At 40.5% G+C, this 18,455-nt stretch overlaps 1 protein-coding gene across 1 annotated transcript in view; it reads left to right on the top strand.

Moving 5' to 3' along the window:
• Positions 1 to 16,607, top strand: part of usp28 (ubiquitin specific peptidase 28) — a 31,135-nt gene extending 14,528 nt beyond the window's left edge. Inside the window, exons 13-26 of the mRNA XM_072446907.1 lie at positions 318 to 491; positions 2,467 to 2,669; positions 2,750 to 2,820; positions 3,299 to 3,527; positions 4,488 to 4,805; positions 5,733 to 5,863; positions 6,973 to 7,260; positions 9,070 to 9,165; positions 10,123 to 10,301; positions 11,532 to 11,610; positions 11,745 to 11,824; positions 13,177 to 13,300; positions 14,097 to 14,295; positions 15,023 to 16,607. Coding sequence (XP_072303008.1) covers positions 318 to 491; positions 2,467 to 2,669; positions 2,750 to 2,820; positions 3,299 to 3,527; positions 4,488 to 4,805; positions 5,733 to 5,863; positions 6,973 to 7,260; positions 9,070 to 9,165; positions 10,123 to 10,301; positions 11,532 to 11,610; positions 11,745 to 11,824; positions 13,177 to 13,300; positions 14,097 to 14,295; positions 15,023 to 15,198 — 2,347 coding nt within the window. The 3' untranslated portion in view covers positions 15,199 to 16,607. The remainder of the gene's footprint in view (positions 1 to 317; positions 492 to 2,466; positions 2,670 to 2,749; positions 2,821 to 3,298; positions 3,528 to 4,487; positions 4,806 to 5,732; positions 5,864 to 6,972; positions 7,261 to 9,069; positions 9,166 to 10,122; positions 10,302 to 11,531; positions 11,611 to 11,744; positions 11,825 to 13,176; positions 13,301 to 14,096; positions 14,296 to 15,022) is intronic.
• Positions 16,608 to 18,455: the final 1,848 nt, after the last annotated feature.

Raw genomic sequence — 18,455 nt, 5'->3', positions numbered from 1 at the left:
CCCCTTTTTTCACACACAAAAAGTATAATTTGTGGTAAAGTATGGGATATGTAGATAAAATGAAAAACCTATTGTGGGTTGAAGGTATTTGTGCAGTAAAACCTAAAAATCCTGATATTATCTTCATCTAAAATGCTAAATGTCTATCATATCATTCGTTCATGTTAAATACAATAGTAAATGTCTTTAAACCAGGCTCTGACATCACTCAAAAAAAACACCTTCACTTTTCATGTTTTGTGCTATTCTGAGGCTAATTACGCTCCAGAATTTAAAAGGTTTTTCTCCGTCTGTTAATCGTCTCTTTCTTGCTCCAGCTACAAAAACTACGGCTCGGGCCCTACCAAGTACCCTCTGACGGACATGCTCCAGTTCGTGTTGGAGTTCGCCACCACCAAGCCGTCCAACGTGTCCCCGGCCGAGGATCTGAGGGCCGCCGCCTCCCCCACGCCCCCGCCCCACCCCCTCAGCGACAGCCTCGGCAAAGACAGGTGACGTGACCCCCAGCGCAGCGACAACCGAGTTTAACCGGCAGCGTCAGCCGTTTGCCCGGGTTTTATCTTCTGTCCTGGGCGTTTTAGTCGGTCATGGAAACAGCTTTCAACAGAAATGCAAAAAATGTATTAAAAAGTCAAAATTTCAATGTAAAGTTAAGGAAAAAAGATGAGTTTTAAGAGCAGAAAGTGCCTGACCAGGGCTATGTTCACGTTGCAAGTCGAATCTGATTTTTTTTGCCCAAATGTGACCACGGTCCTTTTTTCATGACAGTGTGAACAGCCTGAATGTGATTTTTATTAAATGCGAACCAAGCCACTTTCATGTGTGTTACTAAGTCTTCAAATCGGGTCTTTGCAGTCTGAACACGAAGATCATATTCATCTTGACTTCTTCTCTGGAACAAAATCATTCCAACAGTCACATTTTTATTTTTTTGTATTAGAAAAGATGGGAGTTAAACAGATAAACTCTGCCAGACAACAACAGCGACGCTAGAGAGTGCAACAAATGGTTTTGTAACATATGACAAAGATGCGATATCAACTTTAGCTGCTTCCTCCTCTTTATAGTCTGTCTCGTAATGTGACAACAGCACGACTGTTCTCAGCATCAGACTCTTTAGGGCTGTTTGCCTTCACACATGAAAACTGATTTGAGTCACATTTTATCTGTAATAAATTGTGAAAAAAATCTGAATTGAGCGTCGAGACCTGCAGCGTTAACGTAGCCGGCAGACAAGGAATTAGTACCAGTAAAAAGGCGAGCGGCCGTGTGCTGTACGAGTTGTAAATTTTGTTGAAACCAACATAAAGCGCAATAATCTATGCAGTTAGTGATAAAAGCATAGATTAAAATCTCAAAGTGACGCCGTGAAAGAACAGGTTTAACTTTAGCGAGCTGATGAATTTGTGCTAATCTGGGCACCACATTTTAAATCACTATCCAGTCTCACACCTAGATTGGTCAGTACAGGTTTCACAGTGTTTTCCCAAACTTGACTTCTGTTTTTTTGTCATTTCAAAGTAAAAGGTTTAAGAACAGTGTTTTATTTCCTCAGTTATTCGGCACCGGATGCATGTATCGTTTCAACAGTTTCCAAAGCCTTGGCAAAAAATCTAATGCAGGAGCCAAACTAAACAATGATTTCATGTGTTTACTTTACTTTGTGGTGCTTATATATTACTTTCACTTCAAAATAGCACATTTGTATGGATTGGACTGAATGTTATAGGTGTATTATTGCCATGTTTGGCCCCAGACCGGTTCTGTTAAATGCAGAACGTGGCAGCCCAAACATAACTAATGATTTCTTAATGAATCAAATCTGAATCATACCTGAATTACACTGACTAAAGCTAGTCAGTTTACACGTCTCTTTATGTATTGCTTTGGGCTTGGATATTGTTAGTTAGCGGCATTATGAACTAGAAATATCATATTTTTTGGTGTTAGTGTGAGTTGTGTTGAATTTAAATGTAAATGTGTGTATTTTTGAGCAACAGAAACACCCATCATGAAATAAATGCCAGACTGATGTCATACTGTCATACTGTGGATCATTCCAGGCAAAATAATAACATCTTATGGAGATGCATATGTGGCTGGCCCTCCGCTTGAAAAATTATATAGTGCTTCTTTAACTTCAATATATTTAGATATTTACAGAAATGAGAGAAAGTAGTGAAAGAAAACAGTAGCTTAACATAATCCAGAAGGAACTGCACCCTCTGCTGGCAACAGCGGGAAGTCTGGCACAGTTTTAATTGGGATAAAAATAGCAATTTATACATCAAGTTGAGCAATACCAGAATATTGTGTTGCATTTTTTGTTAAAAATCGGCATAGGTAGAGTAGTGACTGGACCATATCGAGTTCTGAAGGAGGAAAGTTTGAATATGAAGCCCAAAGCCAGTTTAAGAACCTCAAAATACATGATTGTGAAGCTGCTTTCGAATGTCTTTTCTTCAGTGAAGCAGAGGATACGTCCGACAGTCTTGGAGCCGGTGTGTCCATGTGCCAAAGAACACCCATTTACAAGCCCTTCACCCAGTGCAGACCTCCGGTGGAATGCCCTCCTCACCCGGCCCCTCACAGCATCACCGACGAGGAGCTGCACCATGTGAAGAGCTGCCTGCAGCGCTGGAGGACCGAGGCCGAGAACGATATCAACGGTATGTCAAAAGCAGTTATATCGTGTTTCAGCTTTGAAGACACATTTCATAGGTAATTGTTCATCTGTGTCTGTTTGTAGAGCTCAAAGCCAGCATCGACAGGGTTTCTCAGGAGCTTGAGAGCATGTACTCGGACAACAGTTTGTGCCAGGTAAGACAAAACACTATTTTATTCCCCTGCATGACAGTTAAAGCAGTTAAAGCCATACTCTGGAACATTCTTCATGCCATACTGTGTACTTTTATTTTTGTCTGTTTTTTTTGGCAAAAAACTTTACCTACTGGGGCTTTATTTAATCCTGATTTATTTATGCTTGAGTCCAGGTTTAGTTCTGGTTTAGATCTGCTTGAGTCCAGGTTTAGTTCTGGTTTAGATCTGCTTGAGTCTAGGTTTAGTTCTGGTTTAGATCTGCTTGAGTCCTGGTTTAGTTCTGATTTGGTCCTTTATTATTCATGCTTATGTTGGTATAGTTTGTCCCTTCTTAGTTTTAGTTTGCTTCAAGTTAGTTCTAGTTTAGATCAGATTTAATCTTGGTTTGGAGCTGGTTTTTGCCCTAGTTTATGCAGAATGTTGCTGCAAACCTTCCTAAAACGAGACACATTCTGTTACTTTGTCTGCCCTTGCACAGGTGCCGTACAGACTCCACGCCGTCCTGGTCCACGAGGGCCAGGCTTCTGCCGGGCACTACTGGGCCTACATCTACGACCACGCCCACCGGCGCTGGATCAAGTACAACGACATCAACGTGAGCGAGTCGTCCTGGGAGGAGCTGGAGAGGGACTCGTTCGGAGGCATGACCAACGCCAGCGCCTACTGCCTCATGTACATCGACGACAGGATGCCCCAGCTCATCACGGGTAAGAGGCGTCTCTGATTGGGCGTCGCCTCAGTGTTGGTCAGTTGTGGCTGCTTCTCCACTCCCACTGCGTGCTGTGGTTTCTGGCATCGGGCTGGTCTGATGCGTTGATCCGAAAGTTTAAACTTCCATGACTTGGCGGTGAGGTTTTTCGAGGATGGCGAGCTGGTAGGATCGAGACATTTTCCTGTATTATTTGTTTGGCAATTATTTCTACAAAGAAGACCTTTAATTTACGTTGCTCTGGTGTCTCTGAGTCTATATCCACGAGCTCCATAGAAAACTAGTTCTTCTGTGTCAGATCTGATTCATCTCTATCATTATCAATATTTGCTTTAGAACTAGCCTACTTTTGATACTTGGTTACAACATCACCACACTGCTGCAGTGTAGCATCAGAAGAGAACACACTTATCTACAATACTTTAGATAGAACCTGCTTCAGATGGGCGTGATTGACAGGTGCATTAGCCAGTTTGGGTCAGAATGAATTATTCAAGTACAAAGCGCTGTTTGATTTTGTTCGCAATGATAGATGACGAATGAACTCCTTGTTTCTTACACGTCACTGAAATAAACAAACCTGGAGCAAGATCATAGGCTGCACAAAATGTACCTACAGTGCTTTCATGTCAAAAACTGTGTGATATTATACGCATCCAGACACTAGGCCTGATCAAACATTTTTTTAACCAAATGGGTGTTTTTATGATGCCACTTTGCCCTTAATCTCAAAACACAAGATTTGTAAGTGATAATAATGCCACCAACCTCAACCAAATATGAGACGTGTGCCTATGGTTCAACATACATATTATACACGTTTATTCTGAAAAAACATCATCCGTAGTCTTATATATTAAAATATTTTGACAATTGGCAGTGAATTAGCATGTATACAGTTTTCTATTGACCCACTGAGATATTTTTAACATATCAAGTTGTATTTGTACTTCCTCAGAAGACACAGATGACGAGACGGGCCAGGTGCTGATGGGCCTGGACTCGCTCCCTCCGGTCCTGCGCCGCTACGTGCACGAGGACAACCGCTGGTTCCAACAGGAGCTGAGCGAGTGGGAGGAGCAGTTCTGCCAGGCCTCCGCCGCCGCTTGTCCACAGGGCGAGAGCACGGCGAGCGCGGAGCCTCCAGAACACACGGTAGAGGAAGTACAGAAGGACAACCAGGAACCAGAGTCTGCAGAGTCCACTCCGGGGCAAGAGACATCCAGACAGGGCCAAGAAGACGCACAGGAGCACGGCCAAGCACAGCAGGAGGAAGGTATGAAGGAAGCAAAGAAAGGAAAGTAAAGAAAGAAAGGAAGTCAAAAAGACACACATTCATCTCTTACAGTGTGTGCCTTTGCCTGGAATGTTCTGCTGTATTTAAATAAACATTTCTACCCTGTATTTATTCAATTAAAATGATTATATACCTTGGAACAACTTCTCATCCCCATTTCACGCTGCACTGTCCTGTCCATTAAATAGAGAAAAAGAAAAAAGATTCTTATCCAAAATGTCTGCGCTTTTTAAAAATCATCTCTAAAGTCCTGTAATGTGTACCAGCCTCTACTGTGAGCGGGGTCGCCTCTCCACAGATCTGACCTGTGACTTGCCTCCTTGTAGATGGATAAGAGTAATGCAATACTGAACACACTGCAGATAAAGGAACAATACAATATCTCAGGTGAAAAGTTACATAATGCACCTTTAAACTGGTAGAAGCGTTGTGTCTGATTCAACTTCTAATACTAATAATAATATGATAAGAATTATATTTGTAGAGCCAAAATCCATATCATTTATACAACAGTCATGATTTAACAAACAATAATACCATATAACACCTTTATTTTGTTTAATGATCATTTAAACGGTCAGAAAGGTTTATCATTTAAGTGTAAATTGTCTCTGTATTTTCAATGGCATGTCACATATTGATGACATCACAGAGGGATTCTGTCATTTTGAAGTTTGATTTTTAAAAACGTCTTCGCAAACTGCAACATCACAGATGCAAAACTATGATAAATAGTTACCACGGTTTAGTATACCACCAAACTAAGTCATAATTAGAAAAACATGAAGACCTTTCATATGCACTCTAATTAATTAATGACGTTTTTTGACAGTTTATGACAGTTTTTGCGCGTAAACATTAGCACTGACCGGGACATTCCTCTAAAATCATCATTTCCCACCGCAGAGGCCGCACCAGACCCCGCCGAGCCGTCCAAGAGCCAGAGTGACGACGACCACGATGACGAACACGAAGACAACGCTCCAGAAGCTTCCGACACTTTGGACCAGGGCCAGGGCCTCCGGGGCTCCGACACGGTAAAGCAGCGGGCCACCACCGTCCCCCCTCACTCCCCTCGCTCCCCCGGGCAGATATAGGTCAGAAATACCAGGTCGTGTAAATACAGACTGCACATATGGGTCATGGAGCTAATGTTACTACTTAACATAGCGACAGGGCGTTCAGAAATGCGGCGGTCGAGATGCGGTAAAGGCCAAGAGCGAGGAAGTATCGTCTGATGTCTGTGCCAGCTCGTGAACGGTTTCAATGCTCAGGAAGTTTTGTTATGCACAATACAAAGTTAGTTCTGCGTGATTCATAGCAATCGGATCAAAAACGCAATTTAGCACATGGCAAAAGCTGCAATTTAGAAGTCGTTTCCTCCACAAGCAACAAAATATCTGGTTTTATTCTGCATAAACATGAAATATGTGTGATTCTTGTATTAGTTTGTCAGTTCACATAGGACTATTTCAGTCTTTGTGTCAGTTCTCCTTGACGCGTTTAAAATGTAAAGGTTAAACTAAATTTAGTCACAATTGTCAGTTATCGATCCTTCAACAATTATTGTTTATTTAAAAGAGCACATTTAAAACATCCAAAGCTTTCCATACAGAACAATAACATTAGCATTTTACGTACCTGATTCTTAATAAGGTTTAAAAAGAACTAGCAGACCATCCACCAGAAAAGTTACATAGTGCACCTTTCTGTTAATTATTTTCATTTTTGGAGTATGTGTTACAATTTCAGGCAACAGTGGCTCCACGGTTACAAACAAAATATTTAAATTTTAAATTGATAGCAATGTTTTTATAATTTCTCACTTTTGTGTGTGTGTGTGTGTGTGTGTGTAGGTGTGTATAACAGAATATTTGAATATATACACAACTTTAGAAATAAACACTTAATGATAAGAGCACAATACAAATACAAATTCATAGTAACAAAAGAAAAATAACTCGCTAACTAATACTTGCCAATAAAAACTAGTTGTGTACTTCCAACAATTGTCTTCCAATTATTCCAATTATATTTTGTCATCTACATTCATGAATAATTGAATCCAGTCATTCTGGGGATGAATGAGCAGCTCCAGCACTATTATCAAAGGTTTAAAAAGCATGTGTTTGTGTTGTGTCTTTAGGTTCCTGAAGCCACAGTGGACACAAAGGAATCATCAGAGCTCCAGGAGGCAGAGGAGGAGAGCACTGCGGGGGCCCTAACTGGTTCTTCTTCTTCTACTGCTGCTGCTGCTGCTGCTGCTGCTGCTGCTGCTGAGGACCAGGAGGAGTCAAACAGCGCTGCGGAAACCCAGCAGCAGCGGGAGGCCCCACCAGAGCGCCAGCAGCCTGAGAACGAGGTGTCCGAGGTGGAGATCCCCAACGTGGGCCGCATCATGGTGCGAGCAGACGCAGACGGCTACAATGAAGAGGTTTGTAGTTGGAACAATATTTGTTTTAATTTTCATGTAAGGTTTCTTTGCAATAATGGAGAATCTGTTGTTATGTTGGTTCAAATACAATATGTTAAAGACTATGGGCCGTATATTGCCCCGAAGTTAGCGTTAACGTGGGCGCAGCAGAACTCATTGCGTCACATCTTGTGTCCAGTTTGCTCAACTGACGACAGCGCAGGGTGAAATCCTAGACAAGAGGCTTGATTATGCCAAAATATGAGGTTGAGTAAAGCAACTTGACCCTTTGTCTCGCCTGACACACGACCCGCACTCAGAGCACAGCGATGCGGACACTAATGATGCGCGGGTTGTGTTTTGACGCACAGCTCGGGTTGGACCGGGACAAGAAATCTTGTTGCAGGGCAGGTTTGGACAGGTTTTAAGATGCTGACCACGTCTCGTACGTCCACGCTCGGCAGATTGACATATTATTTGCTGCGTCTAAATTCCCTTCCTCGTTTGGCTCGTTTCTCTGTGAATATACGACTGATTGTAATACAGCATTATGTAGCTTAATACACATCTCTCAACTGAGCTATCTGTGATAATAATATCCATAGAAACGGCATGGAAACAGTTGTCGCGGATCACAGGGGGCGGGTCTTGAGTTCTTGCTCTTGCTTCTTATGAAGTGTGAATTGGCCTTGAAAGCTCTTTGTGTTCTGTTGGACCTGTTAGTCTGGGCCTGACTGGACCTGCAGACTCAGGTGCTCAGCTTAGAGAGGAACGTCTATTTGGAATTTCCCCCCGGTCACATGACATTCACTCAAAATCCCTGTCCCAGTCTGCGTAAAACAGACTGACACGAGATCATCACATACGATCAGACTGAGCTGACCACAGCGTGTGCTCCGTTCTCCCGCACTCCGGACCAGCACCATCCCACCGAGCACTAAGGGTCCGAGGATGCATTTTAATATTTATTTTGTACATTTTATTTTAAAATTTTGGGAACACCTTGAAAAATGGAAAATCAAACATAGTAATTGCTCATTTCTTTCATTGCCTCTATATGAGGCATTGGATCAAACACTATTTCCATATATGGACTGGCACCATCCCACTCTAGCCTCCAGCGGACAAGTCCAGCCTCTTTACGCCAGCGTTAAGGGCGTCAAGGAAACAAAATAGTGCCCTGGCCCTGGAAAAGGCTCCCATTACAGCTGCCTCCAGGGGCAAAATATGACCTAAAGTGTGAAGCATATCAGAAAGACTTACCCAATTGTTGTTGTGATGAATTAAGAGGAACTGAAGTCTTTAAAAAACCCAGGATTAGAACAACAACAGTGGAAAATGTATTTCAATCAAAGGTGTCGTGTCAGTCTCAATGGTAAAATCAAAACTTCAAATAGTATTCAAGTGTTTAAACGCTAAAGCAGAATAACTGCTGTTATTCAAATTTAAGGTGACTTTCATTTAACGTCAAGATGTCAAGTCAAAACATAATAGTGTTTTTTGGGAGGAAAATAAAGTTATAATTATAATAATATGCAAATGGTTCAAAATAGAATGTTTTAAGTTAGGTTTAAATATTAACATTAAAATTGTAACATGACTCATGGTGATCATCAAAAGTGTGGTTGTTCTGATTATTATGTATGACAATAATGCAATAATACTTTTCTCTCTTGTATTATATCATTTTGAAACTCAACCATAACAAAAGGCTATAGTGATATCCACATACGGCTACATTTGGACACAAAAACAGCCTGAATAGTTGTAAACAACTCACTTTGAGAGTAGAAAGCGGTGCAGTCCTAACTCCTGGATCGTCTCTTTCAGATGATGCTGACCCCAGCCATGCAGGGAATTATCCTCGCCATCGCCAAGGCCCGAAAGATCTTTGACCAGGACGGTCCTGAGGCGGGACTCATCAAGGTCAGCGTGTCATCTGCCTCTTGGACACTTATGTTTCCATTAGGGCTGTCACTATCGCTATTTTAGTTTTCCACTTTCAAACTATTATTTTCATAGAATATTTACACATTTTAAACTAATAATCAGCCAAATAAAGGCTGAAATATGGTGACTGAAGGCTTCTAGATAGAGAATATCTCTGAGTTAAAGTGCCCCCTACAGGTCGGAAGACTCATTGAACTAAATGCAGTCGAGATATTTTTAATTTTTCAAGATATTTTGAATTGTGCTAAAATTGATTAAAAAAGCACATTTTTTAAGTTTTGGAATTTCACTTCCTGTTGCAATTAATCACACTATGACATCACTAGGACATTTTTATTGTTTCTTTGTGTAAATTATTCATACATTTTGACTGGAATGAGTGTCCCTAGTGTGATGTCATTTCCTGTCATTTTTTCCTACTGATCTGATTTCTTCAACGTTTTCTCCACAAATACCTGCTCGATTGGTGTAAAACTATAATTTATAAGTACAAAAGGTATAAATACATCAAATAAAGTCACAATTACAAAATCATTTAAGTGTATTATTGATACAAATCAGAAATAGTTTAATCATTTTGATGTAATAACATTGATGTCTTTGTTATGAAAGGTCGTTTGACGCGTTGTATTGTCCAGTTAACAATTATTCTGTCCTAATTTCCAAAAATCGGATCGTTATCTGATTTCTGGACCTTTAAGACATGTGACTAATCAGACGGATAATTATCAGAATGTTGCTGCTTACATACCATTTTAACAATTGTATAACAAATTCAAAAGCCTGATAATACCAGTTCCATTCATTTGTATTCTCTACTTTGAAATACCGGATTTGCCTTGAGTCATCGTTAACAATGAAGCGACACATACTGCAGGATTATCGTGTACCCGTGCCCAAACACTGTCTAACCGCACCCACGTCCCCCTGCAGGCCTTCCACGAGGAGTACAACCGTCTGTACGAGCTGTCCCAGGAGGAGGCCACGCCCGCGGAGGACTCCCGGCTGCAGCACTGCCTCGTCTACTTCTTTCAGAACAAAGCTCCCAAACGCATCATCGAGAGGACGCTGCTCGAGCAGTTCACCGACCGCAACCTCAGCTTCGACGAGAGGTAGCTTTTTATGGAGGTCAAACGTGACATTGCATTCTTTAATCCAAAAAATGCTCCTAAGTATTCTGACTGAATTATGGGCCGCTCTTACTGACTAAATGTGTTTCTTTTGCTTTTTAATTTACCTTTTTTTGTTTTTCGCTTAAATTCCCTTTTTTGACGGTAAAACTGAACTGAAGGTAGCGTCTATGCCGTTGCCTAGAATCAATTTACACAAAACAGACATATTTTTCACAGTTTAAGCATGATTTTAACAAAATAAAGGTGTTACCAGGTTTTATTATTTGTCAAGTCATAACTATTGTATGATTTAAATGGCTTTTGTTTGACAGTTGTGGAAATACCTCTACCTACGTCATGTTTGCTGGCTAAGTCTAGGTTGTTATAAAGATAGAGAGAGAGAAAAACGACTATGTTCTTGGTAAATAAGTATAGTCTAACCTTTCATATGCACTTTTTTAAGCAGAGAAAGGTAAATTTGTTGAATTGTGTGCGATCTCAAAGTCTGTATCAGTGATAAATGTGGCGTAGCTGCAGTGTTCCTATTGTTTATCTGTTTTTTTCCACAACATGAATTTCCTTTTTTTAGACCTCAAATACTTACTAAATACAAAGCAGAGTTGTAGACTTTTATATTTGTCATCAATCTGTTGTGACTATTTCACATTTTAGTTGTGTTTTGAGCTCTTACAGGAGAAACTGTCCTTACTCACCCTTCTATCATCTAGTGTCTGGATTACAATCGAGACACTGAATGTACCGTAATATGTTCACTAAAATAATAGTTCTTATGAGAGGTGGGCAATATATCAAAATGTAGATAATACAGTTGTTAAAAATAATAAAAATGCAACTTGAAAAATGAAATTAATGAAAACAGTGATGATCAGTATATTCAGGATATGTCTGCACTTTTGTGATTCATTTTACAGACATTTCGCATTTGTCTGATAATTAAACCTCAAACAATACATTTAAAAAACAAAACATTAATTTCTGTCAATATCGCTCATAAACCTACCCTAAATAACAAAGCTGATCACATAACTTATCCTTTTTTTCCATATCATTGTATGAATTAGTGCATTTGATCAAGCTTTATTTGTTCATGTTATCATCAGCAGGAAATTGTGAAATGCTAAATCATAGTTTCTATACATAATCCAAAAATGTGCCATAGTGCCATCATCGTTATTCCATCTAATTACTTGTACTTCTCTGTCTGCGCAGAGCCATCAGTATCATGAGGGAGGCCAGAGCCAAGCTGCGTTTGATCAAACCTGAGGACATGGATATGGATGAATATCTGGTACTGTCGCCTTACAATTTACATTTTAAAAGTGTTCTATGGGGGACTTTCATGTAAAATTTAATGTGTTGAGGTTTAATCTGCAGATAAGAGTGCTTTGAATCAACATATTTGGTGTGTGTTTCTATCGCAAGCAGTGGCATGAGGACTACAGGATGTTCAAGACAGTCTTTGTGTACCTGCTCACGGGCCTGGAGCACTACCAGAACGGAAAGTAAGTGAAACGTGTAACTAATGTAGCTAATGTGGGACTGAAAGACTCACTGAACAACTCACTTAGAAAACACACACTTTGACAGCCAAGAAGATCCCAAAGGAGGCCCACCCAAACCGTTTGTACCCAGGGCTCTGGAGTTTGCGCTTCTCCCAGAATGACATCTCTCAGTATTTTTTGATAGGTGTGACTGACCGGTGGGAATGGAAGCATAGGTGACCAATACGCTCTTTTGTTTCACATGCGTCACAAGCTAAATGAACAGATCTGAGTGCTCGGTTCTGTTTGTGTTTAAGTCACACAAGGCAGAGGTGAAGCAGGGTGCATGGCAGGGCTCTTTCTAGTGTTTGAACCAATGACTGATAATTGTGGGAGATGTTGGCAGCCTCAGAGGTCATGGCCTGGGTTGAGGATGCCAGTGTTACTTTATTGAATCTTAACCACCTGGATGGACACAAAGGCTTTTGTTTGTAGATTTCACCTCAGCTTTTTACACCATCCAGCCCCATATTTTAATACATTGATTTTAACTTGAGCAGGATTCTTGTGGGGAGGATTCTCAGCTTTTTAACTGAAAGGATATAAAGTACAAGGGTCAATGAAGTACTGTCTGAGCTTATCTGTAGTTCCACTGGCCCACCACAAGGATGTGTCCTTTCACCTTTGTTGTTCATCCTGTATACCAGTGTGCTGCAGAGCCACTATGACAACAGGTTCACCTTTATTTGTTTTGCAAAGCGCGGAGAGCTCGCTTTCACCCCAGGGGCCCGGACTAAACCCAGACTAAACCAGGTCCAAAACCTGGAGATGCTTTGCACAGAATTATGCCCATACGATAGGACTGTATTCATTATTTTAACTTATTTGTGTTATTTATGCCCATGAAGGTTGTTGTATTATGATTATCTCTTCCATACAGTAACACGACTCAAGTACAATAGTTTTGAAGTTTATTTGTTACAATTCTGGCCATTCATAGATTACACCAGACCACGCCCAAGTCCAGCTGCTTTACTCCGCCTCTTATTTTGACCTAAGTGCCAGCTGTCATTAATAGCGCCGATGCATATGTGATAAAATGAGCTCCGCCGCGCCCACAATAACACTATCTCCAGATTGAAAAATATGGCCCGATATAGAAATAACACACAACATTTGAAAGGTATTTTATTACCTTTCAAATCTTTCTTCCATCTTTAATGCAGGTTCTTCAACTTGACACTGAATGGGAATAAGGGTCATTTGATGGTTGCTTAGATTGGAACATAACCATTACATACATTTAAATCACACTCATTCAGTTAAAAACACCTTTTTAAAGTCACGCCTGTGTTTCTCTTGTCGTCGGTCAGAATGAGAGAAGCTTTGACGTACCTGGCCCACGCGTACGACACCAACAGCACGCTGCTCAAGAACGGACCCAAGCGCGGAGTGGACGATTCCCTGATCGCAGTTTACAGAAGGAAATGTCTCACGGTGAGTTACAGCGCCAAGAGAGCCGTTACAGACAGTTATCCAGAAATGACTCCAGCTCGAGCATTAGGTGAACATTCTGCTTCAGCACTGACTGATAGTTTGGACGTAATAAAGACGGATTTGACACAGACACAAATAGTTACAGGTATTGATTTATGTTTTTCCTGGCTCTTTGTAGCTTTATTTTCCTGAATTTAAGGCTGCAACTAACGACTCATTATTATTCTAATCAATTATTATGCTCGCAGTTATACTTTTGATGTATGTGTTTTACTTCGTACTGTAAAAAAAAAATTAAAAAGGAGAGAAAGAGAGAGAAGGAGCGGAGATGATGGTGCAGTTCTACACAGCCATCATTGAGTCCATCCTCACCTCCTCCCATCACCGTGTGGTACGCTGGAGCCACAGCCAGGGACAAACAGAGACTACAGCGCAGTAGTAGTCTCTGTTTGATCACCTCCTCTGCTGAGAAGGTGATCGGCTGCAGACGTCTATCTCTGCAGGACCTGTACGTCTCCAGGACTCTGGGACGTGCAGGTCGGATCACCCTTCTCACCCTGGACACGGACTATTTGAGCCACTCCCCTCAACACGTTATCACTCCTGTCACTTTAATAATCATGTCAACAACACTTATCCATTTGCACTAATAGTTTTGCTCTATTGATTTTTATTTTGGAGATTTCTTTCACATATTGGGGTTACATAGCTGCTGGTGGTGGTGGCGACATTATCTAAGAATCCCACCACACTTTCTCACGTTTTCACCATCGCGACTTTCTCTGCGTTTGCCCAGACGTTGAACGAGAACGCGTCGCGGTCGTTCTGCAGCGGCGAGGAGGACAAAGTGACGGAGGCCCTGGCTGTCATGGATGAGTCGGTGATCCCCTGTCTGCACCTGATGAGCCGGGACGCCGCTCTGAGCCAGGACGACCGAGAGACCCTGGAGAGCATCCGCAGCCACTGGTGCTGCTGCCTCAGCCACGACATGGACGGTACGAGGGCGAATGTGCCGCACGCCTCGTTCAACTCAGCGTCTAGATTTGTTGTTGACTGAGAGTAGGAAGTGGGCAGTACGCAAAGGAATACGGAGCAAGTCAATTTACATATACAATTTAACATGACTTACAGTGTCCAAATAGGAATTTACACGACTGTTGAACTTAAGGTACAGACAATAGACCATATTACAGCTAAATAATAATAATATTAATAATGATAATAATATGATCAGATTATTATTATTTATTTTTTTAATGATAATAAGATAAGATTAAAAAGAAATAGAATAACTTGGCATTCTTGTTTGGACACATATTTTTTTACTGATAATGTTCTGGCTGAATTACTTTTGTATTACTGATTTAAAGCTCCATTACTTAACTTTTAGACACAAAATAGACTCTGATAAAATATTTTTCTTTTTCTTTTTTAATATTTTTATTCCATCTGAAAAGTGTATAAAAACCTGTGTCCTTACTGTGAGCGGCTTGCATCTCCACAAACCTGACTTGTACTCCTCCGACTTGTTTCAATGGAAATTGTGGTTGTTCCTTTGGCTATGATGTTCCACGTTATGGCTTTAAACATATCTACACCCATGAAGAATGTTCTGAAGTCAGTTTTTTTAATTACTTTTGTTAAGTGTTGAGCTCCATTCCTACTTTGTGTTTGTACTGCCCCCTGGAGTCTAACACCGTGTATGTCTGTGTGTGTCCTCAGAGTCTCTACAGGTGAAGCTGGGGGAGTTCTTGCCCAGAGTCCTGGACTGTTCAGCAGAAACAGTGGTGCTCAAAGACCCCCCAAAGATCCAGGTGCACGCGGCCCACGACCTGTGCAGCCGGCTGGCCGCGCTCATGGAGTCCATCCACAGCACTAACGTGGTCAGGGTCAAGTAACGTGGTCACAACACGTGCGTGATAGCTTTGTCATCACTCACCTGCCTAAAGATCCTGTAACTGTGAACAAATACATTCTAAAGTCCGGAATGTAGGCAACTGGAAGCAAAAGAGAAGCAAAACATAATGCGATTTCAACGGTGAAAGCATCGTTTACCTGAGAATATCATGAAAGGTGAAACGTCCAGGTGGTTTGTGATTTTAGAAAACATATCTATTACATATTTGTTTATTTAATACGTGGTTATTATACACACTCTGTCTGAATCTGTTCTCAGACTGTTGTGGTTTTGGGCGTTGATGATAGCAAAGTCTTTCCATAAACAGATTTATTACATGTTTGAACACAAATATTACTGTCAATATATAAAATAGTACTTTCAGAGAAGCAAACTAAAGAAGGATACTAAAAATGTTCTCTAAAGAACATCATTCAGAGTTGCTAATGATTCATCTCTGGAAATGTGTTGTGTCTATTTCTCTTTTGCCTCCATTCGCCTCCATTACGGAATTTTGAACATTCTGATGACAAAGCATTTTTAAGGGTTTATTCTGTGACTTTATCTGAATCCACTCCTGGCTGTGTGCACTTCAGTCCAGCTCATGGACATCACCAGAGTGCAATACTGCTCTCCCGCGCCTTGTTGGCTTAAGAGCTCATTGTGGCCATCTACAGCAAGCTTCTGTAGTCGAGAGCAACACGCTGACAATTTGATGTTTTAAGACTTTTATTTCCTTTTTAAATATAACATTTATTTTGCACAGCAGACTGACCATGAAATATCTATTTTTGCACTGAAGAGTGAGTGCAGACGCTCGCCTTTCTGATTTATTCTGTGGTCACATAGAGCACCATCATGAGTCTGGTCCTCGAAATGAAGGAGCTCATTGGTCAAAATCAAACTTAGGCAACCATAGACCACATATAAGTGATAACTGGCTCTTATTGGTCAGCACAGGCCATTTCTTTACAGCCGATTGTGACCTGAATCCTGCCGTGGTCTAAAACAAACACTGAAAACACAATGGAGTAAGAAGCTGAACCATGTGGAGGGGGTTCAGTCTGCAGAATGTTACTTGACGAGCAGAATTTGTCAACAGTGTTACTTTTGAGATTTGTACTATACACTGTCTAATAACATTCTACAAATGTTTTATATTACTTTTTAAAATGCTTTCTGTGGGACAACTGCTTTAGATACACGTGTTTGTTGGTGAAATGTGCACAAGTACTTTACGCAAAGCCTCACCAGGGACACTCCTCTGTGTTCCAGAAGCACTGAGTGTGTCTCACATTGGTCATGCATTTGCACAACTTACATCAGTATTATGAATATGAAATGATGTACATAAATGTTGCTCTGCTTTGTAGTTAAGTGCTTCTGTCCCAATAAAAGTCTACCTGTTGATTTTGTGTCATTCCTTCAACTTTTTATAGTGGTTTTCTCAGCATGTAATCAGTGAGCAGAGTAGCCTTTCCAAAGATCTGACCTGTAACTTGGCCTGATGGGTTCACTTGCTTGACTATAGAGATAGATATGTTGCCATACTGTAGAACATTCCAGGCAAATCAATGACATCGCCATAGAGACTGCCAGAAAATTTGTATTGTTCGTAAGGTAAAACAAGATTATTTTCCCATGGTTCATTTCATACAGGAAATCCTTTTTTTTTTTTTTACAAATCCAAACCAAAAGTATCGTTATTGAGAGAAAACCTAAAATATTGAACTGTGCTGTTAATATTGATACATTATAGGCTAATGTTGCTGACTCAGCGTGTATTAATTTTCAATTCAAGATGACGGCCATATGGATAGTCAGGGGGTGTGGAGATTGACAAATCTGCACCTGTGTTGTGTCCAGAATCGTGAGCACCCAAATCAAACATTGTTATGTTGTTATGAACTTCGTAATGTTGCCATAGCAATCGTTAGCTCTATTGGGAAAGAGACATGATGTCATCATGTCATGATATTCTTCATCTTCTTCTTCTTTGGTGTTTAATGGCATTTAGACATTACCACCAGGGGGCGCTGCCACATTAATACATATATTTTTTGTCTAAACGAGACGAGCGTGTGTCCTGAATTAACGCCCCAAAACTTTGCATATAAAAAGTATTTGCATGGCGAATTAACACAGAGACCGTTTATACCCAAAAAAGTGGCCCCACTCCTGAAGATAAAACCAAATATAAAGTTGGTTGGGCTAACGCCAACATTGGTCTAACAAGGGGAGGTTAGTGTCATCGCTATGGCTACGCATGTCACACTAATTATGACAAAAAAAAATAGACGCTAAAATGAAATGTGCAAAAGATTTCAACAAAATTAGAAAAACTAAATTCACCAAACTCATTCAATCAAACTTTATGACTTGGAACGCGCAAATGCAAGCAATTTTCTATAAAGTGAAATGTCTTAATTTGGGACACATTTGCGGCTTCGCTGCACATACGCCGTAAAACATATACCAAATTTTAATAACTTTTGATGCCCCACTCCTCAAGATGATATTCTCCAAATTTGAGATTGATTGAGACATTTTGTCTAATATTGATTTAATGTGAATTAAACAACAGTTTTGTTGTTGTGTAGACAGTACACAGATTACTATCTTTGTTGTTGTGTTACTTTTAATGGATTTTTACGGTACAGCGTAAAACACATACTTCGAAGACGTACAACTACAGTGGATGGCGGAAAATGCATATTTTCAGTTGGCTTCCAACTACCATTAAAAGTAACACAACAATTTTCACAACAATGGAGGTTGGTATCTCCTAATTTTCAATCCTATGTATTCTTGCATAACAACCGTAACCATGATGTCAGATTAAGTGTTGTAAAAGCCAAGATTCTAGAGCGTTGCTTTATTTCACCACCTTTACAAACTTACAATCCAGCCACAAACATTGGATACCAACTGAGGAATAAAGTCTGGCGGTAATGCAACAATTGGATGCCAACCGCCATAAAACAACAACAACAACAACAACCAGCCGCCATAAAACACCAAAGAAGGAGAAGAAGAAGTATCACCTAGAAATACACAACACGTACTATAGTTACTTACTTATATGCTCTTTTTCTCTTCTTCTCTATTGTTCTTTCTCTCTTCCTCTCTTTCACTATTTTCTTTTTTACGGTATAGTGTAAGACACATACTTTGAAGATGTACAACTACAGAACACGTACAACTATACAACACGTACAACTACACAACACGTACAACTACAGAACACGTACAACTACA

This window comes from Eucyclogobius newberryi, unplaced genomic scaffold (assembly GCF_026437365.1).
Source record: "Eucyclogobius newberryi isolate DKJ021-1_F unplaced genomic scaffold, fEucNew1.0.hap1 SCAF_15, whole genome shotgun sequence".
Classification (NCBI taxonomy): Eukaryota; Metazoa; Chordata; class Actinopteri; order Gobiiformes; family Gobiidae; genus Eucyclogobius; species Eucyclogobius newberryi.
This window is presented reverse-complemented; position numbering and strand designations above follow the sequence as displayed.